We start from the raw sequence: 25,961 nt of genomic DNA on the forward strand, positions 1-25,961 counted from the left end.
GCGCTCACACAGACAGAGGCTGTGCACTCACACAGACCGAGGCTGCGCGTTCACATAAACAGAGGCTGCACACTCACACAGTCTGAGGCTGCGCGCTCACAGACTGAGGCTGAGCACTCACACAGTCTGAGGCTGCGCGTTCACACAGACAGAGGATTCGCGTTCACACAGACAGAGGCTGCACGCTCACAAAGACAGAGGCTGCGCACTCACAGTCTGAGGCTGCGCGCTCACACAGTTAGAGGCTGAGCGCTCACACAGACAGGCTGCGCGCTCACACAGACAGGCTGCGCGCTCACACAGACAGGCTGCGCGCTCACACAGACAGGCTGCGCGCTCACACAGACATATCAGCGAGATTTCAGAGCCGGATATTATCTAACGTGGCCAGACATTCACCGGTTGCCCTTCAGAGAGGTCTCCAATGGCCGAAAACCCTCCTGTGTGGCTGTGACAGAAGGGACACACACACACACACACACACACACACACACACACACACACACACAGGAAACGTCATCAACATTTTCCCGTAGTTAAATGGTCGAGACCGAGTAGGTCACCGGCGAGAAAAGGAGGATTAAAAAAAAACGGTAGGTCCATTTCCTTTTCTCTGATTAGATATCACGAGAGCGGAAGGGCATCGCGTTATTATCATCATCATGATCATCATCATCATCACAATGATCCATTTGGTGTAAGGTGTACTGGTTAGTGTTTAGCACGATATTTGCGTTTCGGTTTAAATGATATTTGTCTTCGTCTGGACCATAAAACGATGCAGTGGATGAAATTTCGTCCACACGGTTTACTTCCTGCACATATGCTGTAGATTGGAATAAAGGTTTTGTCAAATGCATTGAGCTTTTTATTCTAATAACATCAGGAAGCAGATCAGATGCTTTCTACAGGCAAGTGCTTTTTAAACCAAAGGGTTTTGTTTTGTGTGAATGTGGAATGAATGAATGAATGAATGATGAAATGAACGAATGAATGAACGAATGAATGAATGAATGAATGAATGAATATGAATATTAATTAATTGTCTCTGGCATGGATTAAAAACATTTCCCCCCCTTTCTCCCAAGATATTCAAAGAACTAGAAGGATTCTTTTAAAATAAGGAACCAACATATACTGGATTAGGCTTTCTAAATGGGGGATTACAGTTTTGGAGTCCTGGTTAAAAACAACACATCTAACAAAGCAGTTTTCCCAGTCAGAATCCACCCGCACCTGCAACATCCGGTCCACCAGCCATCAAGCCCACCTGCTTTCATAAACAATACTCCGAGCAGCGGTGGGAATGCAGGATCGACTTGGCTTTTTCCTGCCGTAACAGCCCATGCTAATACGCAAGATGAGATACTGGAGTCTGACAAATCTAAGGCCCAACAGCAGCAACAAGAAGACCAAGAAGGACAGGAAAAGCGACCTCGGACGCCTCAGGGCCACCAAGAGACTGTGAACATCATGTCTGAACTGGAAAACTCCATGCCAGAGGAAGGTCAGCTGGACAAGGGGGCTGTAGAAAATGGCAATGGAAAAGAAGGTCTCCGGATTGAATCACCTGTGTTATCTGGGTTTGACTACCAAGAACCAGCTGGCATTGGGACGTTGGCACATTCCAGTAGCTCCTCTTTGCCTGGCTTCAGCAGCTGGTCCACGGCTATTCCCGCCAACCCTTCTGCCATGATGGAAGAGGTGGGTTTCTTTAGCCAAACTGCCACCACTGCTAATGCTGCCCCTCCATTGCTGTTCCAAAACTTCTCTCATCATGCAAGTCCTGGGTTTGGGGGGAGTTTTTCCCATCAGATCGGACCACTATCCCAGCACCATCCTCCTCCTCCTCACTTCCAGCACCCCCACAATCAGCACCAGCAGAATCGCAGGTCCCCTGCCAGTCCACATCCTCCTCCATTTAACCACCGCAATGCTGCGTTCAGCCAGCTCTCTCATTTGGGGAATAACCTAAATAAACCACCTTCACCATGGGGAAATTATCAGAGTCAATCCTCTACCCTTTCCTCCAACTCGTGGAGTCCAGGTGGAGGTTATGGAGGGTGGGGAGGATCTCAGGGGCGAGAATACAGGCGAGGCCTGAATGGAGGCATGACTGCAATTAACTCCATTTCACCCCTAAAGAAATCCTTCCCAAACAACCAGGCTTCTTCACAGAAGTATGCCCGTAACAGCTCAAGCTTCAACCCCAAGCCATGGATGGAGGACAGCATAAACCGCAATGACAGCTTCTTTCCTTTTCAGGTAAGAGACCTTGAGCATGTGTGCTAATTTATCTTTTGTTTGTTTCTATTGAGGAACAAGGCCTGAATCTGTTCAGGGAGTAATAAATATATAGTGAGAATATGGAGAATCTTTCAGAAAAAAATTAACCGAAATACTGGTGACATCCAGTCACATGATACATGAAAGCACATTGTGTCAATGTATGTTCATAGCTGTTTGCCATCCAGACCTGCTTTTAGGCCAATCCCATTATGACTAGTAGGCACTCCTGAGGCCTGGTTTGATGGATGTGTTAGAGCACATCCCAGATGTGCAATGTTCCTGTGCCATTGTACTTCTCCAAGTGTTGTGTGTTGCTGATATAAAAAGACACAGTTGAGTGAGTCAGTGTCAGAGGATGGGCTGTATGATACAAAACTAGATGGAAATAGGAAGATAAATGGTGCCTGGTGTTGTTAATGGCTCAGAACAGCATGATTATCTGTAATTCTGGACTTCAGGAAGGGGAAAAACAACAGGGACTTCTCTAAGGTCAATCGTCCTTCTTCCACCACCTGTCATGCTGTAATGACACGGTGCTACAGTGGAGCTGAGACATAATATGTAATAGTCTAATCACGCATTTGTTTCCAAATACTACTACAAATATATTTAAATATCATTTTAGTATTCAGTCTTGGTGTAAATTATAAATGTGTGTGTGTGTGTGTATATAATATATATATATACATATATATATACTACCAGGGTTTGACTACCAAGAACCAGCTGGCATTGGGACGTTGGCACATTCCAGTAGCTCCTCTTTGCCTGGCTTCAGCAGCTATATATATATATAATATAATATTACTTAAACTACTTATACTAGCCGGTTAATATTTACTGTTGCATGCTCCGTTTATGTTTACTTAGATGGTGCTCTCATTTGAACCCAGTGGTAACAGTGGGGACTTTGAAAACACACACTGTTGTTTCATATGCTTAGTCAGTCCTCCCCTCTGCACAGCTTCTAGCCTAATTCCAAGAACAGAGCTTGTATTGTGCCTGCAAGCTTTTTTGCCCCCTCTTTTAGACCAGGCCTGTTCTACTAGCAGACAGTTCACAACGATGAGGAACTGCATGGCATTAGCTCGGCTTGTGAAAATATACACAGTATTTGTTGCTCCACATTGGATCTACATTATCACTGTTGACATTTTTAAGCTTTGTATTATGACCCATTATTTATGATAGCTACACCCTGCATTGAGCACATCATCACTGTACATCTCCTCCAATACCACCTTCAATACACTACACGCTATGGTTGAATTATTGGTAACCTTCATAAAACGAGCAAAATCCTACTGTATAAAATAAGGATTATGGTTCACGCAAACACCTTACTTTTCCTTTAACGAAAACAATCTAAAAATCAAAATCTGTAAAGAATATCTTAAGACCTTTCAAACCTTTTTAAACAAATCTGTTTTCAGAAACCATATAACTTCCTTTGACATTTTGATTACCTGGAGTATAAATGTGTAAGCAAAAGAACCCAATTATGACGGTTTAAGAACCATAGCATTTAGTTGAATCTTTGGGTTGTCATTTTATAAAAGCAACAATTTTCTGTCACCTCTAAAACACCCAGCTTTTTGTTGTTCCTGAAAGAAATATACAAAAAAGGCCTATGAGCTACATAAAACTTCATTTTCATTGGTGTTGCATCTGTTCTTGTATGTTATGGTTATATGATCTGAGTTTTGGGTCTAATCTTTAGGTCAGCAGTTGGTTTAAGGGGAGAAAATAGGTTTCCGTACAAGTACTTGATGCCCAAACTGAAATATGAATGCATTTGTTGCTGGTGCTTCGGGTATCTGTTAAAGATTGATGGCATTGTAAATTATGAATTATTTGAAACTTTTGATCTATGATTTAAACTTGGTTATAGATGAATTTTGTAGATGAAATTCACCTTAAAGCGCAATAAAAATGTAAGTGTTTGTTACCTCATCTTAGTATCTGGATAGGGATGTGAACCCTATTGAAAACAAGTGGTCTGAAATGAAAAGGAGAGTACACACAACAAACTCAAAAGTCCAGAAGTCGTGGCCTATTGGTTAGAGAGTCTGAAGGTTGTGGGTTTGAGTCTCGGGCCGGCCACGACTGAGGTGCCCTCGTGCAAGGCACCGAACCCCCCAACTGCTCCCCGGGCGCCGCAGCATAAATGGCTGCTCTCTGCTCCGGGTGCGTGTTCACGGTGTGTGTGTGTGTTCACTGCTGTGTGTGTGCACTTTGGATGGGTTAAATGCAGAGAACAAATTCTGAGTATGGGTCACCGTACTTAGCCGTATGTCACATCACTTATAGAGAAGTTTGACATGTTCTGTATAGACGATGGACGAAGATCCTCTACAAGTGTCTCTATCTGTGGTAGCAAGTGGCTCGTTACTATTATTCTCCCAAAGCGGATGTTGCACCTAATTGTCAGAAATAGGTTTGAACCAAGCATGTCACCAAAAAGAAATCTGTTTAAGAGAAGTTGTTTAAAGAAAAATTGTTAATATGTATAAAACATCTTCAGATCTCTGTTGTATTTTATTTCTGCTCAATTTTCATGAAGGTTGGTAACATATATAGAATTCTCTATATAAATGACACTGAAAGCTGATTTTAAGATTTGACCGTTTATTAAACCCACAGCTAACCCTGATATTAACATCTTGCCTGCCACTATCTGTTTTTCTGTGTCGTGCCAATGGGCATTTATTTCTTCATAGCACTTTTATTGTACAAAATGATAGTGATCTGTCATGCATTGCCCTGCTTCATAGTCATGTACAATCCTTCACAGCATGAGGATTATTACTTTTTCATCACATTACAACACGTTGCTGAAACAATCTAGGTTCTCAGGCTGACCTGTTTAAGTATTTAAAGATCTTCCATTGCATTGCAGTGCTCAGGGTAGATCAGGTTTGTGGGTTATTGCAAGTCACTTTCAGTGCACAGACAAATATGTGTGTGGACCTTATCGTAGTACCAATTGTCATTACTGTTAATAAAACACACAATTATTCACAAACCTACAGAAAGACTATTGAGAACACTGTATCTTCAGTCCAAAGGGCATGCTGTAGGTTCGTTAAGCTCGGGTTTAATATCCTAAACTCCACCTATATAATCCTAAATTGGCCTGATTTCTCCTTTTATTTTATCTTTTTTTTTATTTCAATACATTTTAATATCCTTTTTTCTAATTTCCTTTTAATTACCATAATTTGTCTTCCTTACTGTACTTTTATTCATTATTATTTTAAGCCACATTTATTTTATTTACAAATTACTTTGTAGGGTTCTTACCTTTGTGTAGAAATCTAATTTCATTTGCGTTCTTTTGATTATGTGTCACAGTGTATATACCACAGTTTAGAGGTGCCTGGGTTTAAAACTGAGCAGATAAAGGGGATCTCAAACTCTAAAGATTACTAACAGTTCTTTCTGGGCTCTGTACAGGAGCGCAGTCAGTCCTTTGATGGCTTCAGCATGCACTCTCTGGAGAACTCACTGATTGACATTATGAGAGCTGAGCAGGATTCTTTGAAAGGTATGTAATATGCTGGCATCTAAAGCACTATCACTTGCCCGGTAACTGATGCATCTGAAATGAATGCTGTGGATATTCTCATGGAGGAAAGAAAACTACGTAAATAATTGTCAGGATGATGTTCTTGTTATTACTTTTTGTTTCACTTTTACATGCTTTGATGTGGTGTGCTGTGTTTTCAGTCTGCCCTACTACACTGGTTACCTCTTGACCTGTGTATCGCTTTGTAGTGGAGTGTCATGGAGTCATGTGATATTTAATTTGCAATAATCTTCATAGCATTTGACGTTTATAGACAGTTTATCTAAATGCATGCTCAGAGGCCCAGACTCTATATCTGGGTGAAAAACAGAATGTGACACCAAAGTCTTACTAGTCATGGTCAAAGAGCTGTCTTTACGCTTAATGATCAATTTACCTGACATATTTTTAAACCTTTCCTAAATATTCACCTTGCGCTAGCACTCATGTAACTCACTCAAAAGACTCATGTCTTTTGGGAAGCGTTAAAGGATGGGGCAGAATATAATTAGAATGGCAATTCCATCCACAACAATTAATTTAGAAATATAAAGACTGTAAACTACTCGTGGGCTCTTGTTTTTAGACAATAGCACGCTTAATGTATGTTTTCCGATTCAAACCTAAGCAGCGCTTTTTTTGAGTGGAGTTTTGAAGCGGTGTTGGCTGGTCTGTGTGTTTAATGTTTTAATGTTTTGTACTGCTTGTGTTGATGTTTTTAATCATTTCCATCTGTCTGATTATTAAACAGACAGCATGAAGAGTTTGTGAGTGCAGCAAACCTAGCAATAGCCATTAAACATTTTTATTAACTTGCCAATGTTAAAAGCCATTGTTTAGCAATGATGCAAGATATTTTTAGGTTTGATCTATGTTTTTATTTTATTGTGGTCAATTCAAATTCCACATCTGACTCAAAAGATTAGTTTGATGCCCACACCACCTCACATTATTTTAAAATAGCTTTTCTTACATCACCGTTTTCCACCATTTTTTTCTTACAGCACAACATGCTGAAAAAGTGAATGATGGCTATGATAGAAAGGTGTCAGAACACCTTTACTGAATATAGGGCTGTGACTGTGTTCTTATAGTTGATCTGCTTTTGGATGATTCTGAAATGATTCTGAATCCTAAGCAAATATTAAAGTAATGAATAAATATTTGAGCATTTAAATTATTCCATACTTCTCTAGAATTTATAGAAAATTAGCACGTTAGCATTTCTGCTTTACTGACATCAGCAGTGAAAATGTGGATGTAATCCAGCTGACTTGGTATACTGATTGATTCTCGACATAATATCTGTCACAGTGTTCGGACATTTGATATAAAAGCAAATATTTTACTAGCAGTGAATCTGCTTCGACTTTGAAACATGACAGGTGGCAGGATTACAAAAATTCCCTCATGACAAGATTTTCTGACAAGGCTTTTAATCTGAGCAAAGCTCAACCCTACAACAATAACACAGCAAAGTCACACTTTGAATGGAGTATTAGCTCACTTCAGTGATATCAGGATATAAAAGTTGTAGTTTCCAACAAGGGTATCTGTGTGAGACCTGGAGAACACAGCTATGACAGGTTTTGAGATATGAAATCCCAGTTGCCTTTCAGAATTAAACCAGTTTACTTTATACTATATGACCATCTACAACTTGACATTCATTCATTTATTTTTTTAAATTTGTTCTAGTAATTTATATTAAATTACACTGGACATTGGACTAAATACTTAGCATAAAGACATACATGGCTAAGCCAACCCAGGAAACAACAGACCTCAACAAAAGATTCTCTTGAAGCTAAATTGGCAAATTAAATAAGAATATTTTTCATTTTATTCCAGTGCTCTATTTCCTCTGAAACTGTAACTAATAAAGCATTAAATCAACACTGAAGAATGAAGGAAATGATTACCCAGGACCTCAACATGAAGCTTGTTACATAGCTAAATAGCAAAACGTTCTTCATTTGAGAATATTGACTGAATATTATCACTGTTACATGATTATGTTACTATTAGTAAAAACTTTTCTAAAAAAAATATTCCAACAGAATATCAACAGAAAATGTTTTTAACAACAGAAACTGCCACATTTACAGAAGCTTTACAGAAATCTGTAAATAGATTTCACAAGAGAGTCTCGTGATTAGCATAGGACAGTCTTTCTTTTAGGTCTGTGGTGTTCAAGTGTTCAAATTATGGAAAGTTTCATGTTAAGAGGATGGAATTGATCAAGATGAATCACCGGAATCACATCGGGCAGAATTTGTTGGAAATTAATGGACATTAATAAGAAGGAAATTAAAAGGAAAATGCTCACAAAAGACAAACTACAAGTAACTTGCCACTCGGTGTGAATGTACCATAATTTTGACTGTCAACAACATGATATGAAACATAAAACGATAGTAGTTGTAGATATTCAATGATCTGGTGCTCAAAAGCAGAGATGGGGGACTCTAGTCATATGACTTGACTCGAGTCAGACTTAAGTCGCAAATTTGAGACTTGCTTGACAAATATTAAAAAAAAGACTCGACTTGACTTTGACTTGACATTCATGACTTGAGACTTGACTCGGACTTGAGTTAAATGATTCAGAGATGGGGGACTCGACTTGACTCGAGTCAGACTTACTGTAAGTCGCAAATTTGAGACTTGCTTGACAAATATTAAAAAAAGACTCGACTTTGACTTGACATTCATGACTTGAGACTTACTTGTGACTTGCACATGTGTGACTTACTCCCACCTCTGCTCAAAAGTGACAGATTTCCAAATAACTCGACTGATAAATTGGTGTATTCAACAAATGCATCTACAGCAGACCAGTACTGAACTAATTTTACATGTTGGCCTGTAGGATGTTTATAGTCTGTGCTCGATTTACCTGTAGGTCGCTTTGGCTTTTCCCATCCACCTGAAGAAGGCTCTCTCTCTGGAAATGGTATGCCATATTACACAAAGTTTTCCTTTACTCTGTGCTTTGCACGCATTATTAGACTTCACTGAGTGATCTCTATTCTGAAATCTATTTTGTCCTACTTTGCATGCAGCAAGGAATTATGGAAGACGACGAGGTAAATGTTGCATGGAGTATTTGTGTTTAGTTTGGCATCAGGTCTTTGCTCAGGTTATAATGTCTGTTGCACATTCTACATCTCAACTGGATTTATGCTTTTGTCTTTTACCATTTAATCACTGAGTGATGATGATGAAGTGTACATGTGTGTGCTAGGTCCTTCGTCCCTGTTCCCTATGGAGGACGAGCGCAGTTTTGGGGATGATGAGCGGTCTGAGCAGAGTCTAGGTGGTCTGGGTTCCACACACTGCTTTCCTCATCAGAACGGCGAACGTATCGAGCGATTCTCTCGCAAAGTGTTTGTTGGTGGACTACCTCCAGATATAGACGAAGGTAATCTGAAAGTGCAACCAGTAGATTGAACTCTTGACCACTGTACTTCTGCATCTGCACACAGGCTTATTGCCACTTCAGTTTGTGCTAATGTGATATATAGATGGTGTATTTGCTGCTTATTCTATTCAGTCACAATGCAGTTAATGTGCACGTTTCCAAAAAAGGTTCCAAAAACTCCCGAATAAGAGCTACAGTTCCTGGATGAGTTCCTGTTTTGTGTTTCCGCTGTACTGCAGTAACCATGATTGTTACTGATACAGAATTTTGCAACTGTTAACAGAATTATGCAAGCTGTGCATGCCAAAATTGAAAGTGAACATGGAAGTATTTGAGTAGGTTTGATTTTGATTTTCCACTAATATAATGACAAAAGCACTACAGGATCATTCTGTATTGATAGCTGCATTTTTAATATAAAACTACCTTTAGTATTTATCTTTGGTTAAGAGGTTTGTTCATTCTAAGCTCTACCTGAATGATTCCAGTCCTAAGAAAAGTACCTAATTTGGTGCAGGAATTAAAGTTATCCCTAGTTGTTCCAGTGGAAATGCCTCTAAAACTCTTGAAAAACATCTTTCATGCAAAAATAACCAATATGTAAATGATAGCATTGTTGCTAATGGTGTTAATGTCGTTTTAGATGAAATCACTGCTAGTTTCCGTCGCTTTGGACACTTGTTTGTGGATTGGCCTCACAAAGCAGAGAGCAAGTCCTACTTTCCACCCAAAGGTAAGTCTTATAACCTTATACGTGTTCTGTCATGATAAATATGACTATTCCCCCATATTGGTGAATGCATCATCAAATCCGGATAAGATCAGGACCTTTTAGAGTAAATGTTGGTTTAAACCATGCAATCGCACTTTCAGTGTCTATAGCAACATCCGTTCTATTTTCGGTTCTAAATCAAGTCCTGTTAATTAATATATGTACATGATCGTGATATACATTCATAGATTCTTTCCTAATTTATCGGCATGAGCTAAATCCTGCCTGTCTGTCCAAGGACAAAGGTTGAATCCAACAGAAGATATCATAGATATGTTTACAGTCAGATATTGGTTGTAAGTTAAACAGGACAGTGAAAAATCGTAGTTGTTAAGTATGTGATTTTCTTTATACAGTAGTTCATTAAGTTAAATGCACTGGGCACCTGGGTCATTAGGTCCAAGCACTGTAAGTAATCCACACTGGAGGTATGTGTTTAGCCTTTGTTACATAGACTCAACATGGAGGTTAATACAAAAATATCAACATATATTTTTGTGACAAACTATAGAAGCCGCTATTACTCTATTTTGAATAACACGTCCTCTTTTCTTAGGTTATGCGTTTCTACTATTTCAAGAGGAGAGCTCAGTTCAGGCACTAATCGATGCCTGTATGGAGGAGGAAGGGAAACTCTACCTGTGTGTGTCGAGCCCTACCATCAAAGATAAGCCTGTAAGAGCCAACAGCCTGCATATCCACTCCATCTCTGAGTATTTTTAACCTTCTACACGATTCATGAAAAGAGGCAGTGGCAACTTTGCACCAGTGCTCTCAAAGTAGGTGCAGTTAAATATAAACCTTCAGAGCAACTCTGGACTTCTGTATACACATTGCTCCATTTGCACAGCATATGGGTCAGTGGAGCCGTGCTGCAGTGCCAAAATTCACAATGATTGCAAGTTTTTTAAAAGCTTTAAGAGCTGTGAAATTGAAGGGTTTTACATGAAATGCATTATGTAACCTTTTGTAGCTCATGTTTTATTATGTCTGGTTTTTCCACAGTCAAATCTAAGCACATAAACATTCTGGTCCAGACATAATATTCAGTCATTCATTTGTATAAAATCTAAAATTCACAACTCTGTGATGATGACACAATTACTATGGATGAATCAATGCCCTTTTTTCAAACAAATTCTGAGAACAAATGTATGTTTTGTTTGAATACAGTAAACTAGTTTGTATTAACATACTTAGTCATGGGATCAGAAGCATCAAGGTATATTATTTCCTTAGTTTATTAAGTGGCCAAGTGCATTTATGCACATATGATACTAGGCTTATGCTTTATAATGTGCATTTTCTAACCACATTAATTACCTGGGATTAGCTCTCAGTGCATCTCTATTTATATCAAAACAAAAATAGGTCATTTGCAGCTGAGGCCAAGAATGTTGCTGTGTATTATTAGGTACAAATCCGTCCATGGAATCTGAACGACAGTGATTTTGTGATGGATGGCTCTCAGCCTCTGGACCCCAGGAAAACCATCTTCGTTGGAGGAGTGCCACGACCTCTTCGAGCAGGTATGGAGCTCAGGGTTTGAAGACATGATCGATAGATATGGTGTGACAGCCGGACTTGTTTACCAGCTCACTGAAATGTGTTTCTTTTCTGTCCAATGTTTAAAATCTGGAACTGACTGTAGCCTGCTCAATGCTTCAAATTAGGATGTGTTTCATTTAATTTAGTTGCACATAATGTAACTGACCATCACACCAATATTTGAGCCATCCCCAAACTGTTGCCATGAAAATGGACACATACAATCATCTAGCATGACTTTGTACTACAATTTCTCATCAATGGACCTAAGAGGCTCAAACCTGTTCCAGCATGACAGTGTCCCAGTGCACAAAGCTAGCTCCATGAAGTCATGATTTGTTAAAGCTTGAGTGGACAAACTAAAGCTTGAGTGTCCTACACAGAGCCATGACTCCAGACCCCAGTGAACACCTTTTGGATGAATTGGTAAGTCTCTTGTGGCCCAGGTCTTGTCACCTGACACCAGTGCCTGACCTCACTAATGCTCACTAATTGACTTCAATAATGCAGCGAAGGAGGACTAAATCTGAAATGGTATGTTCACGTGATCACATTTTCTTTGTCCCTGTTCCCCATCTATAGGAGTAAATTGGGGTGTGCCAAATCCATATCACATACATAAGGGACTAGTGGGAAAGTCCTGCATTCAATTCATGGCTTGTTTTGTTGTCATATGGCAGGTTCATGAATCGGATAGAAATTCAATTGTGCATCAGTCTGTGTGATATGGGCTTGTTTCTATGCAACTTTGATTAATGCGTGTTTGGTACGTCGGCCATATGGTGTATGTTTACTCCATACACAGGCAGCTGAATAATTATCATCATAATTAAAAGAATATGCCTTAAAGGTAAAAATGTCTGATGTGGAAAAAAAGCATGATCTTGTTTATAGAATGTTAGAGGTACTGTACCAGATGGCATTCATATGAGCTTTGCTACCTTTATTGGCTTTGTTAACATTTGGAGATAATTAGTCTAATGTGTCCAGGTAGCATGCTTTTGGTTGATTTATCAAGTCATCATACAACATGGTAAAAGCTGTGGTTTTCTCTTATGTATTAACTAGCATATCAGCTAAGATTATGGAATTGATTTGAACATGGGTCCTAGTCAAATTTTTTTTTTTTTTTGTATGTTTGCTTGTTTACTGGTTACTTATAACTTTTGGTTCATCTGTGATTCTACCCATTTGCCATTCTGAACTTCCTTCCATAAACATAAAACATAAATAAAACATAAATGTCTTCATTTTAGCTTGACATGTACTTGGGGCTAGTGCAGTACACAGAGTCATGTCTAACAGGATTGTGTCAACGTATTGTCATTTTTGCTCAGTTTTTTTCAGTTTCGCTACATGTTCCTGATTCTGAAAAAAATAAATAAAAGTAAGATGATTCATGCAATGACTAATACAAGTTACATAAAAAAATTTATATGCCATGTATATTAAAGGCACCATTGTCAGTACACATCAATCAGTACGCTAACTTTAGCTAAGTATCAATATCAATTCGCAAGACAACATATTTTTCCACTTTTATTCGTATGACATGCAGTGCTAAGTCACAAGGTTTTTATACTGCAGTGCTGCAATGCTGACACTCCACTCTGTGTGTGTGTGTGTGTGTGTTTCTCTGTGGTCTGTGGCAGTGGAGCTGGCGATGATAATGGACAGGCTGTATGGAGGGGTGTGTTATGCTGGCATTGACACTGACCCTGAGCTGAAATATCCTAAGGGAGCCGGACGCGTGGCCTTCTCCAACCAGCAGAGCTACATCGCTGCTATCAGCGCTCGATTTGTGCAGCTGCAGCATGGCGAAATTGATAAACGGGTTCGTGAGGGCACACAATAGGGTGGGGGAAGTGGGCGGCAGTAGCTGCGAATCAAATGACTAGATCAGAGGTTCCAGCTCAGCATTTTAAAGCTCTTGGCCCACACAACCAATCACAAAGCTTCATGGACCACACCAGGCTGGAAAGATGCAATTACAGTTCCTGAACCATAATCAACATTTGAAATTGGAGAAAACCGGACTAGACCAGCTACAATGTGGCTTTACAATGACCTCATGCTAATTAAAGAAACTGCTGCCCAGTCAGGACATCGAAAACTGGGACCTATAATTGATTGCAAAAATTATTTGTGAATAAATGAATATCACACACCACTTTACCTAACCAGTGGTAGTGCAAGTAATATTTTATAACGGAATATAAGGTGAAAATATCAGTGATTGATTAGTATTTTCAGTGACTGACAACATTCAATTAAACTAACATTATTATTATTATTATTATTATTACTTTTAGTAGTAGTAGTATCTTAACTAATATCTCATATTAATTCTTAAACCAGATAGAACCTTATAGTACTAATGTCAAGTGTGTCATGCATGTGGAAGGCAAACATTACACTTTATTCTCAATTGTTAAATGTAAAACACCTGATGGAACAAGCATTGTAGGTATAATATTTCACAGCAGCATTCCAAATGCCTTTTGCATTTGCAGATTAGTTTGTATAACCTTAAGAACGACCACTAAATGACTTGTATAGAAAAATAGTAGTGGCAATGTTGGTTTTTTTTTGCGAAATTTTAGTAGACCATGCTGTTTTAGGAGACATAAATGCAAAGACAATAACAGGTGGAATGTTTATTTGTGAAAAAGACAGTGGTGTCAGATTATACAATGCAGCTCTGAGCTAGATGAAAATACTTGTTTGTCTGCTCGGCGTTTGAATATAAATATCTATTGTGGCTCATATCAGAATCATCAGTGGCTGCTGTTTCTGTTTTTAATAATATAGCTACAGAGCGTAATTGACACCCAAACACTTTTAACTTTAACTCTTTTTGACCACGTTTTTAAAGATGCAGACTTTCAAAGAATATATTTTTATCTAATTTTTTAGTGAGGTACTTTGGGGAGTTGAGTATATTTCAAGGGTAGCAGGCCCTCTGGGTGGCACCAGTGAACAATGCCTGTAACCTAAACCAGCTAATCGAAAAATGTTCAGAATCAAATCATGAGTTTCCATTGCAGCCATCCTTTATTACTATCCATATTTTTGTGCTAATGATCTTTTTTGCTCTCCAGGTGGAAGTGAAGCCATATGTTCTGGATGACCAGCTGTGTGATGAGTGCCAGGGCACACGCTGTGGGGGCAAGTTTGCACCCTTCTTCTGTGCCAATGTCACCTGTCTGCAGTACTACTGTGAATACTGCTGGGCAGCCATACATTCGCGTGCAGGGCGAGAGTTCCACAAGCCCTTGGTGAAGGAGGGAGGAGACCGGCCTCGCCATATCTCCTTCCGCTGGAACTGACCCAGCACACAGGATGACTGACCTAGCATACATGCACTTTTTCTTTTTTTGTTACATTCTTTCTATTTAGATTTTTTTTTTAAAGTTTAAAAAATAATTTATTCTAAGTTTTTAATTTTTGGAAAAATGATGATAAAAGAAGCTTTTTTTTTTTTTTTTTTTTTTTGCCGGACCGCCAAATAGGTCGGCCAAGAATAGTAAATATCCCTACTTGACTGAATGACTGACTAATTGATTCCTTATTGTTGAATCACACATGCAAAAAAATCTTGAATGATTTTAATGCAGTGTAAATGACGATTTTTGAGGTCACATGCAAGACAATAGTTTAAAAACTGAAAACACTGAATGCAGCAATAAATGGCTGCCGTACATTGGTTCTCTGCTATTCACAGGCAGACACTTACAGTATACAGACACCTAAACTGATCGATCACATCCAAGAATGATTATTTTCTTTGACATTTGTTAACTTATAACCAACAGGGCCGAGTTTACACTTAAAAATGAACATATCATATATCTCTGTCACATTAGATATTATGAAATAGAGTCCAACTTATTTGTCCAGATTAAATTTGTTCCTTTCACCACTGTATAGCCATGGTGATATGCTTAGCATAATGATTTTGGTACATTTGTGCAACATAGCTAATAAAAGCTATCTTGTTAGAAAGAAAAACACTAGAAACCTGGAATAGGCCAAGCAAAATGCTACATACCAGGAATATGGGATCTATATTTCTATAGTTCCATTATCTACATTTTATGTAACATACATTTAAGATATTTAAGTCAGAAATCTTTACATTATGTGTCATTGACATTCAACATGACGGAAGAGAGAGGTCACCTGGAACCTGCATGAATAAATTGGCCAGGGAATCACCCTGTTGGCTGCATTTGCGGTCCGGCTAACCTAGATTAATGAAGTTTTAATTCAATGAACGTCTTAATTTGGTGTGCATGAAAACTTGAATGCTTTAGAATTAGTCACTATAGGTGTTTAGAGTGACGCCTCTAAACTGCTGTCTTACTTTTATCATACTACTGTTGAGACCTTGCCTTTTTGTTGTGATGGGTTGCATTAGGCACATGGACAGAACTACATGTTAAAACGTAGTTGACTTGGTAGAGAAATGAGGCAGGATCTTTAAAGGTGCACATTTCACTGTAATTAAAAAAAAATTAAATATGGTGTTGACTAGTTTTGAGACCGTAAGCTCAAATAGTTGCACAAATAAACACGTAGTAACTATTCTAGCAAGAAACACTCGGACCTTACTAGCAAGAGACCAAACCTACTGTAAAACTAACAAGATGCAGGTTTTTAAAAGGCTCTTTGAGCATCACTGGCATGTTTAGGTGGAATTGCGTTGGCCACTGAGGCAGACATACTGCTAATAGTCTACATAATTATGCATATTAATTTTTGCTCACTGCAGGCACTTGCAATCACTTTAACATCATCTTGGATTTTACTCACATGATGGGCTCAGTATATGTCTAAAGATCTCAAGGAGTAAGCACACTTTTGTGTCGCCTGTTCCGCAAGTCAGACTGACCAAAGATAAGCCTTAGAGATAACAAATGTCTTCACCTCCCTGAAATTACTGTTGTGTAAAATAAGTAGGGCAGACTAGTATTCATGTCATGTGATTTAAAAAAAAACACATCTAATAAGATTACTTAAGAATAATAATGCTTGTGATGGTAACAGCAGTAACATTGCTCACTTGTCAGGGAATTTGTGCAAATATTGTAGTGCTAATGAGAATTACCATGTGGTGTATTGATAGTGCTTTATTGCATGTTTTTTTCCCAAGAATTTTTGCCGTTCTAATTGAGCAGTGTAGTAGCTGAACGCGTTTTGAAGAATTTTCTGTCACAGAGAAACAGATATTGTTTTATACATGGTTTGCTAATTTTTGTACTGTGTTTTCTAGATGGTTATTTTCTCATTAACATAAACATATGCACTACTTTTTCTATATATTTTTTTTTCCCAAGTCATTTAGGCACTTTTTTTCCACAAACAAAATGTCTTTTTGCAATACCTCATTTTTTTTTCCTCGATTGTTGGGTATAGATTTTGTACCTTTGTTATGAAGACACCTGGTAATAAGGCAAAAATTAAGAAAATAAAAAAAAAGTAAGGCATTAATAATTTTCAATTAAGTTTTTTATAAATATAATCACAGAAGTAAATATTGACATATAAAAAGGAGGAACCCTTTTAGAAATATATAAATTACCAATCTGCTGTTGATAGTGATTGTGGAAATAAAATTATGAGCAATGTAAATAAGGTTTATGATAGACTGTACTTTGTACCACAATTAGGAATGTTCCATAGTGAAATATCAATGCTTATCACTATAGAAGTATATATGAGTGTACTTGTACACTGCCTGTCAAAAGTGGAGACACACCTGATTGCACATTCTTACTATTGTATACGTATATGTATCTATTGTATTTTTGACTATTTTCAAAAAATGATGAGAACATTATAATTAACACTAAGAAATAAGTTTTAAACAAACCAAACTATTTCTGATTTTGCACAGAATTTCCTTAATCGGCTTTTTAGGAGCATTTCTTAAAGTTCCTCAAGAGTTCCTAAAGGTCCTCACTGTTTCTCTGAAGTTCACAATTACAGTTTTTTTTATATTTTTAGTTAAATTTTAAAATGTTAATGCTAAATCCATTCAGAAATCTATTTCAGTGATTAACTTTACCACTCGTGCTTGTCTTAGAAACATTTTCAACCTTTTGTTGTTTTTTTTTTAATCAAAATGTTTGAAAAAGACGAATGAAAAATTATGTGCAAACTTTTGACTGGTAGTGTATATACATAATAATACGTATAAACCCGAATGCAAAAGAGGCTAATATATGTATAATAATATGCATGAGCTAAATTTAAGCTAATATGGTATGATACGGCTTCAGTAAAATTACAATTATATTTTATGTAACTTCTTCCAACCTCACTGAATTATAGCTTTCTTGGTCTCAAGATGGGTAAACTACAATATAAGCTCTCTCCAATATACTCCAACATTCAGAATCCCAGACCTCAGAAAAAAAAAAGTCTTTTTTCTTTCTTCTTATTTCATAAAGCCCACAGTGATTCGGGCCTCTGAGACTTGAATGTGATATATCTTGCAAAATAACCTCAAATTATGTGCAATATGGTTGACTCTCCAAAACCAATCTCTGCAGTGTATTTCTTCAGTTGCTCACAGACCCACCTCTTCTCATTCTAACCTTTTCTTCATTCTCTGATTTGTACTAAAATGCCACTAATATGTGTAAAAAAAAAAAGGTTATTTTTTACTTTTTTGTGTATTCACATATTTTCCTACTTAATTTTATGCTACTGTGATTAAAATAACTGTAAATATTCAGTGACGAACGTACGAAACGTTATATTTTCAATTGGAATGTTGAACTCTCGTCATTCAAACATAACTAGCGATTGGTAAAAACTGTACACTTATTAGAATTTCAAGTTTTATTAAACACAATATTGTGCATCATGTCTACAGAAAAATAAGAAAAGTATCAGAATATTCTTTGTGTAACTGCTAATTTAAATTGACAGTTTATAACTATCAGAAGGTTGTATTTATCAATAGATTTTTATAAGAGGTCTAATTTTTTGCTATGCCATTTATAAGTTTAGATTTTCCTTTTTTCTTTTTTCTTTCCTTTTTTTTTATATATATTTTACCACCATATGGAATTGTGAGAAAGAAATCATTGTTTTATAGTCAGGTTAGTCAGTGTGCTGTTGTAGTTGAGTCCCGCGTCTTAATTATTTGCAGCCAGCTATTTATAACAGTATGCCTAATTTTTAAGTATTTGTATTGTGAAATGTTGAATGAATAAACTTAATAGCAAGAACAGCCATAGTGGTCTTTTCTAATGAAAATGCATGATTATGAATGGAAATGGCCTGCAGTTTGTTTGTGCGTGTGTGTCTGCATGCATGAATGTAACCTAAATTCCAGGTAGGCAGGTAGCTTGTGGTTTTCTGGCTTGAGGTCAGATGTATTTTTAGATTCTGTTTTAAAGGGTGTGCTGCTGCAGAAGTTGAGCAATATAGATGTAAATACAGTACCAGCCTAAGGCATTTTTAAACGCACATGCAGAATAGATGTGTGTGTCTTGAGAAGTCAGGATGTGTTTAAAAGCAACTGACGATTCAAATTCTCATTAACACTGTTTATATATGGTGTAACACTTGTAAGTATCCTAAAATTGTGTCATTTCTTATGTTATTCCATGTAGTCCAAAGTGATTAGGTCATTTTAAAAACTGTTGTGTGTATGTGTTAGTATAGGTTTAGACCTACACTGTGTTGTATGTTGCGCTGTGATCTTCCCACTGATGTTATGTTCATGTCAGTGGGGTACAGTAAAAAACCCAATTCTTCAGTTCTAATCCCATTAAGGCATTTTCATTTATATTTCACAGTGTAACTAACTAAATTTAATTCTAAGCCAAGCTAGGTCCTACTACAACATTTAAGGCTATTACAGGGATCTCAAGTATCACGCATTGAGAGTGACAGTCACTCATTTCTGTCTTTTCTCCCTCTCTCCCGCCACACATTGTATTCGTCACACAAAAAAACTTTTTGACTATTTATCATATATTTAATAAGCCGCAGCGCCCAAAATGTATCTGTCCGCACCGCTGTCTCTATGGAACCGGGCAGGAATCAAGCGCGTCTCCCCTGGAGTTCTTAGTCGAGCCTGACACTTATCAGCCAATCAGAAAATAGCACTATTGTATATGGGTAAGATTTAACGCAACAACCAATGAAAAAAAGCATGCCTTGGAATTGTTCAGCATCATTCTCGTTCACCCACAGAGAAAGCCACTGGAGCTGCGAGCATCACTTTGAGCACAGAGTAAGTCATGATCTCCTGTTGTAATGTTACAATAAATTCACAACTTGTTTGACACAAACAATGACATTTTGACTGCTGTTAGAGATGTTTCCCAGATAATCAGCATCAGTTTTTCATGAGTGTCTGTAACTTAGCCAACAGTTTTACAGCCTGTTCACTGACAACACCTGCTCAGAACAAGTAGTCTAGGCCAGTGGTTCTCAAAGTGGGGCCCCAGCTTTTTGACATTTTATAAAATAATGAATTTATCATAAATTAAATATTAAATTAAATTGTATAATTTAATATGTTTTGTTTAATACAAATATTACGTTTTGGAATGTTTTATGTCAGACATGTTCTTAGGGGGAAATATATTTAAAATATGTCACTCTTGCCTGTCTTCAAAACTTGAGAGCCCTGCCATTATGTTAGAACTTTGAAAAGCCTGTGTGAAAAATTGCATTGAAAATCAAAAGCATATCAGCAATGTAACATGTGTTAGCCCAGTGGTTAAGGTGTTGGGCTACCAAAATGGAAGGTTGTGAGTTTGAATCTCAGGTCCACCAAGCTGCCCCTGTTGGGCTTCTGAGCAAGGCACTTATCCCTCAATTGCTGTTTTATAAAAATGAGATAATGTAAAGGTGTGTAGTAATCCAGTACATCAGTTTAATGGTTTATGTCATATAATATCACCATAGGTCTTATGTTTATTTTATGAGTCCATATGACGCTGCAGCTTGACACCAAGCTGAGTTCCACTCCTTCAAGATCGATAATTGTGATTAGCATTCTCATTGTCTCAAAACCATATATTTTTATTTTTAAATAGTGGCCCCCAAAACATGGAGCCTGATTCACTATATGGTCAAATGTTTGTGGACATCTTGACCATCCCATTCCAGATTTAGTCCCACTTTGCAGTTGTAATAAGATCCACTCCAGTCTGAGACAGATTTCCACTAGATGTTCTGGGCTCTGTGTAGGCCACTCGTGTTCTTACACTCCAAACTTAACACACCAAGGCTTCATGGAGCTAGTTTAGTTCAAAGGAGCATTGTCATGCAGGAAGAGGTGTGAGCCTCAGTTCCCGTGAAGAGAAATTGTGATTTTGCAACATACAAAGACATCACAACAACAGCACAACCTGGTGGTGTCATTTGGCATTAGAAAAAATATATATTAGTTATTTTACTTATAATTAATTAACTATATATATATATATATATATAATGTATGTGTATATATATATATATGTATATATATATATATATGTATATATATATATATATATACGTATATACGTATATATATATATATATATATATATATATATATATATATATATATATATATATATATATATATATGTATGTATATATATATATATATATATATGTATATATATATATATATGTATACATGTATATATATATATATATATATATGTATATATGTATATATATATATATATATATATGTATATATATATATATATATATATGTATATATGTATATATGTATATATGTATATACGTATATATATGTATATGTATATATATATATATATATATATATATATATATATATATATATATATATATATATATACACACTTATTTATTTATGTGTGTGATGTGTATGATGCGTGATGAGTGTGTGTGTGTGTGTGTGTGTGTGTGTGTATAAACACACTTGGCCAATAAACCTGATTCTGATTCTGATTCTGATTGAATTCCTTTATCTGAAGTGACTGGTGAATTGTTGCTCTGTGATTGGTTGGGTCATTAAAATATGCACAAACTGTCTGTCACGGTGTTGATGACGTAAACCTGGAGACGTTAACTTTCGCAATATTTGACGGTTAATTAAACGAAAAGCTAACAAGCTAAATTTGTTTAACTCATTTTACCAGAAAAATATCATTTGTAAAAAAAAAATATTGTGTTATGTCTACTGAAGAAAACTCTCGTTTGCAACGACAAAAAGTACCAAAGGCGAAATTAAAAGCGAAATCAAAACGGACATTAAAAACGAAGTTGGTGATTAGTAAAGCTTTTCTGTCATTTCCGGTTGGTCCTAAAACGTCTGAGACCTGCTTATCGAGACAAACAGACGCCATGCAGAGCTTCAGGTCTGGTTCTTCAGTAAAAATACAGAAGACTCGGAGTGTTACACTGGGCTCAAGTCATAATAAAGACACCTCTGTTTACACACAAGGTAGATGAGCTAACTAAATAAATAAACTATATTGTTTTATACTCAACACAATAATAATAACAATATTATATAATAACCATATTATATTGTACACAATGTATTAATATTGGACTATAACTCAAAGATGAGCTATTGACACTTCAACACAACCACAACATCAACATTTATAAAAGCAGGTCAAGATGCAGTATCTGTCTGTCTGTCTGTCTGTCTATCTATCTATCTATCTCTCTGTCTGTCTGTATCTCTCTGTCTTTCTATCTATCTGTCTGTCTCTATCTGTCTGTCTGTATCTATCTATCTATCTATCTCTCTGTCTGTCTGTATCTCTCTGTCTTTCTATCTATCTGTCTGTCTCTATCTGTCTATCTATCTATCTATCTATCTATCTATCTATCTATCTATCTATCTATCTATCTATCTCAAAAGATGCTAGGCCCTGTCATTTCTATGATGAAGAAGGTAGTATTTGAAACATTATCTGCTTATTAATGTTTTCATTATTTACATTCAGTTACAATAAATTTCTACTACTGAACTACTGTATTTGCAAGCACAATATTAAGTATTATTTTATGGTGGGTCTGTGGTTCAAATGTTTTCCTCCCTGGTTGAACCATGAGCTCCAGTCACCGTCTGTATACTACGGATAGCAAGAGCCGTCTTTCTGCTTACAAAAGGTCATGTCAGAAGCTCCTGACAACATTCACCAACCTAAGATAAATAAGTAAGGGTGTCATAAGACTAGCAGGACACACCTAACAGCTCCAGGGTCCTTTGTGCAATCTTGAGCTCAGGTTGCTTTCTGTGTGGCGTTTTCTCCCAATGTGCTTCTCTGGTTTCCTTCCTCTACCCCAAAACATGCTGAAATTAACAGCATTAATGTTTAGAATTTTCTTATCAGGATATAATTGTACCTTTCATAGCTAATGAAGTAATTCAAATGAGGTTTTTTTAGACCGTAAAATTGTGGTTTTCAAATTGTGAAATCCTGTGATTATTGTTTTTTTGTTTGTTTGTTTGTTTTTTTTAACTAAGACCAGAACTACCAAAAATGCATTTCAAATAATGTCCTTTCTTTTTCCTCTTTTTTTTTCTAAATACCATATTTCTCAATGCTAATTGAAACCAAATGTTTGTGTGCACTAAAAATGTCAAAAGGTAATGTTTCTTGTGTCCTTATATAAAATATGTCAACATTATATATTGACAGGACCATTAAAGAATGCCCCAGCAGGTAGAAAGGAGAAAGGAACTGTAAGTATTTCTGCTTGATATCTAGGCAACCCAACCAATGCAGTGTAATTAGTTTAAGGCTGCATTCAGGAGGACAAGCCTGGATATGTCAAAAACACACCTTCTGCCATATTCTGACAGATGCTTGATATTATTGCCAACAGTTTACAAGGCCTAAATGTTTTTCCCACAGTGTGAAGTGAAACAGAATGTGCTGAGGACAATATCCAGGATGCTGCAGGAGAACAGGACCATCAGAGAGCAGCGGATCGGTTTATCTCAGGTAAACTTTACACATTAAATTACACAAAACCTTAAAACATCTGCATATTATATTTCAAATCCCTGTATATCCCTGCAGAAAGCTTTGGATCTTTCATGAAACTTTGTTTTTTAAGGCTTCACGTATCTAAGAGAGGCCTCTAGTGGTTAAAAGAATATTGGCCTGGGTATCATTTGAAACTTTAAATGACAGTGCTGCATTTGTGAACCAGCCAAAAATAAGAAATTCTTGAAAAGTGTATGACTTTTCTGTCATAGACTAGCAGCTTTTAGGGCCCTGGGCTTCAGATGAGAAGGCTGACAGATTGAATACTGCTAATGCAAAACTGGTTGTTTTGAGCAGGCCTATTAACTCTCATCTTTTCAGCTCAATTCTTTGAAACTTTGGATAAAAGCAACTGTTAAACTGTCACACCCATATGTGTTTTGTGGTTCAAACCTCAACAGTTGGAAGCATACAATTATATAGAATGTCTTTGTATGCTATTGTATTATACTTCTTCCTCAGTAGAACCAAGAGGCCGAACCTGTTCCAGTATGAAAGGTCTTCTATGCACAAAGCCAGTTCCTGCACAGAGGAGTGCACAAAGCCCTGACCAAAACCCCACTGAACATCACTGATGAACTGGAATGCAAACTGAACCCCAGACCTCCTCAGTTGAAATTAGTGCACAGAAAAGTGGAGGATATTATAACAGCAAAGAGGACCATTTTTTAACCTAATGTTCAAAAAGCACAACTTTTAGTCTCTGGAAAATGGAGAGTGAGGATAGAAAAACCTGAATGATATCAATTAAGTTTGAGATTGTTAAAACTTTTCCTTCTATTAAATGCCTTAGCCATGTCTCATTGTTTATTGTTGCACATGTTAGGTAAGACTGGTTCAATGTTCAGTTTGTGTTGGGTTTTTTTTGTTTGTTTATCTAAAACTGCAAACTTCTAAACATGACTATTGTAAATACACCGCTAACCAACAAATTTCATTATATTATATATTGAAGAAATGATCTGAACTGTGTTTTATACCAAAGTATACATTATTGAACATATTCATTTAGACAAATTGCAATATAGATTATTTGTCAATCTTATAACTTAGATACTTAGAGTAGTCGAGTGATGTTGCAAATGTTGTAGTACAACTTTTAAGACTTTTCTGTCATTACGCATAAAAAAAAAATGCATGCTGAAAATACTACTGTACATGTTTGACCCTAGATGGTGCTGTACTCAAAGCTTTAAACAGCTGATGGTTCCATATTATGGCGTGGCATAATTTATTTTGAGGTTGACGTGTATTTAGGAATTTGTTTCTTAACAGTTTGTTAACAGTAAGCATTGAGATGAGGGCATTTTGTATGCTTTTGTGCTAACTTGAGGTTTGCAACGATGTTCACACACTGGTTGAACTTGCAGAGTGTAAAGAGTTATTTATTTACGACATTCACTGTTTCTAAAATGTGATGCGCGCGCGCACACACACACACACACACACACACACACACACACACTGTGAGCTAGTACATGTCTTATCCAGAAAATATAAAAACAACAATTCAAGTGTCCTCAGACCTTTTTTCAGTACATTACTATAGTGTTCACTTAAGTTTAAAGTACAAAGAAAGGAAATTATATTGTCAATTACTGTACAGTATGAGATCTTAAATGTACAACAGTCTGAACTGACTAAATATTTGTTTATGAGGTGTAATGGTTACAAATATTAGTAGATTGTGTTGATCAAAAACAGAAATGTGCTCTTTTTGTCCCTGTCTCTTGTTTAAGAACTCGTGATTGTGACTGTGTTAAATAGAGAAGCACTCTGATGCACTTTGACAGTAACATCCCCAATTTTTTGTAGATTTTTCAATAATTTAATGTATTTACTTCATTGAGTCTTTGTACTTTTTGATATATGAAAGGAAAAACTATTGGGTATTCCAATTATTGTAAAAAATATTTGATAATCTGCCTAATGAACCCTAATTTTAACTGTCAACCTTTGTTAGATTCTGTCTACTTTGACAGGCTTTCAACCATTATGTACATGAACATTACATACTGTATAATTACTGACGGTTAAAGTTAATTAGGGTTAATCAAGGTTTTCCAGCAGAACATTTCCCAGAGGATCACACTGCATCTGTCAGCTTGCTGCCCAATCAGAGTGCATCCTGTAGCCATCTTTTTCCAAGGTAATTGATCCTCTATCCACCTGATGAACAGAATATGTACTTCATCAGACCAGGCACCTTCTTCCGTTGTTGATTGTGGACATGAGTCAGCATGGACACACTGATTGGTCTGCATCTATCGTTTATGCTTCTTTGTAATGTATTTGTACCATATGTTCAAAACTTAGCATCAGCAGTGGGCTGAAAGGGACATT

General features: G+C 36.8%; 2 protein-coding genes across 5 annotated transcripts in view; one reads left to right on the forward strand and one right to left on the reverse strand.

Moving 5' to 3' along the window:
• Positions 1 to 25,961, reverse strand: part of ndfip1 (Nedd4 family interacting protein 1) — a 424,215-nt gene that overhangs the window by 106,911 nt on the left and 291,343 nt on the right. The window lies entirely within an intron of this gene.
• Positions 299 to 16,603, forward strand: cpeb4a (cytoplasmic polyadenylation element binding protein 4a). Of its 4 annotated transcripts, none has more exons than XM_060886996.1 (11): positions 299 to 911; positions 1,089 to 2,265; positions 5,746 to 5,836; positions 8,763 to 8,813; positions 8,923 to 8,946; positions 9,105 to 9,281; positions 9,925 to 10,014; positions 10,610 to 10,728; positions 11,468 to 11,582; positions 13,254 to 13,435; positions 14,703 to 16,603. In XM_060886996.1, exons 2-11 carry the CDS (start codon positions 1,156 to 1,158, stop codon positions 14,928 to 14,930), a joined length of 2,187 nt encoding a protein of 728 aa, XP_060742979.1. In that variant the 5' UTR covers positions 299 to 911; positions 1,089 to 1,155; the 3' UTR covers positions 14,931 to 16,603. The 4 variants fall into 4 exon arrangements, with proteins under 4 accessions (XP_060742979.1, XP_060742980.1, XP_060742982.1 ...); XM_060886997.1 differs by having other exon boundaries at positions 299 to 593; XM_060886999.1 differs by lacking the exon at positions 8,923 to 8,946.

This window comes from Tachysurus vachellii, chromosome 14, assembly GCF_030014155.1.
Source record: "Tachysurus vachellii isolate PV-2020 chromosome 14, HZAU_Pvac_v1, whole genome shotgun sequence".
Lineage (NCBI taxonomy): Eukaryota > Metazoa > Chordata > Actinopteri > Siluriformes > Bagridae > Tachysurus > Tachysurus vachellii.

Bases quoted from the DNA above. Each gene is read 5' to 3' on its own strand.
- cpeb4a (XM_060886996.1), top strand. From the start codon at position 1,156: ATGGGGGATTACAGTTTTGGAGTCCTGGTTAAAAACAACACATCTAAC. The intron at 8,814-8,922 runs GTATGCCATATT...CTTTGCATGCAG, and splicing joins AGGCTCTCTCTCTGGAAATG to CAAGGAATTATGGAAGACGA. The intron at 11,583-13,253 runs GTATGGAGCTCA...GGTCTGTGGCAG, and splicing joins GCCACGACCTCTTCGAGCAG to TGGAGCTGGCGATGATAATG.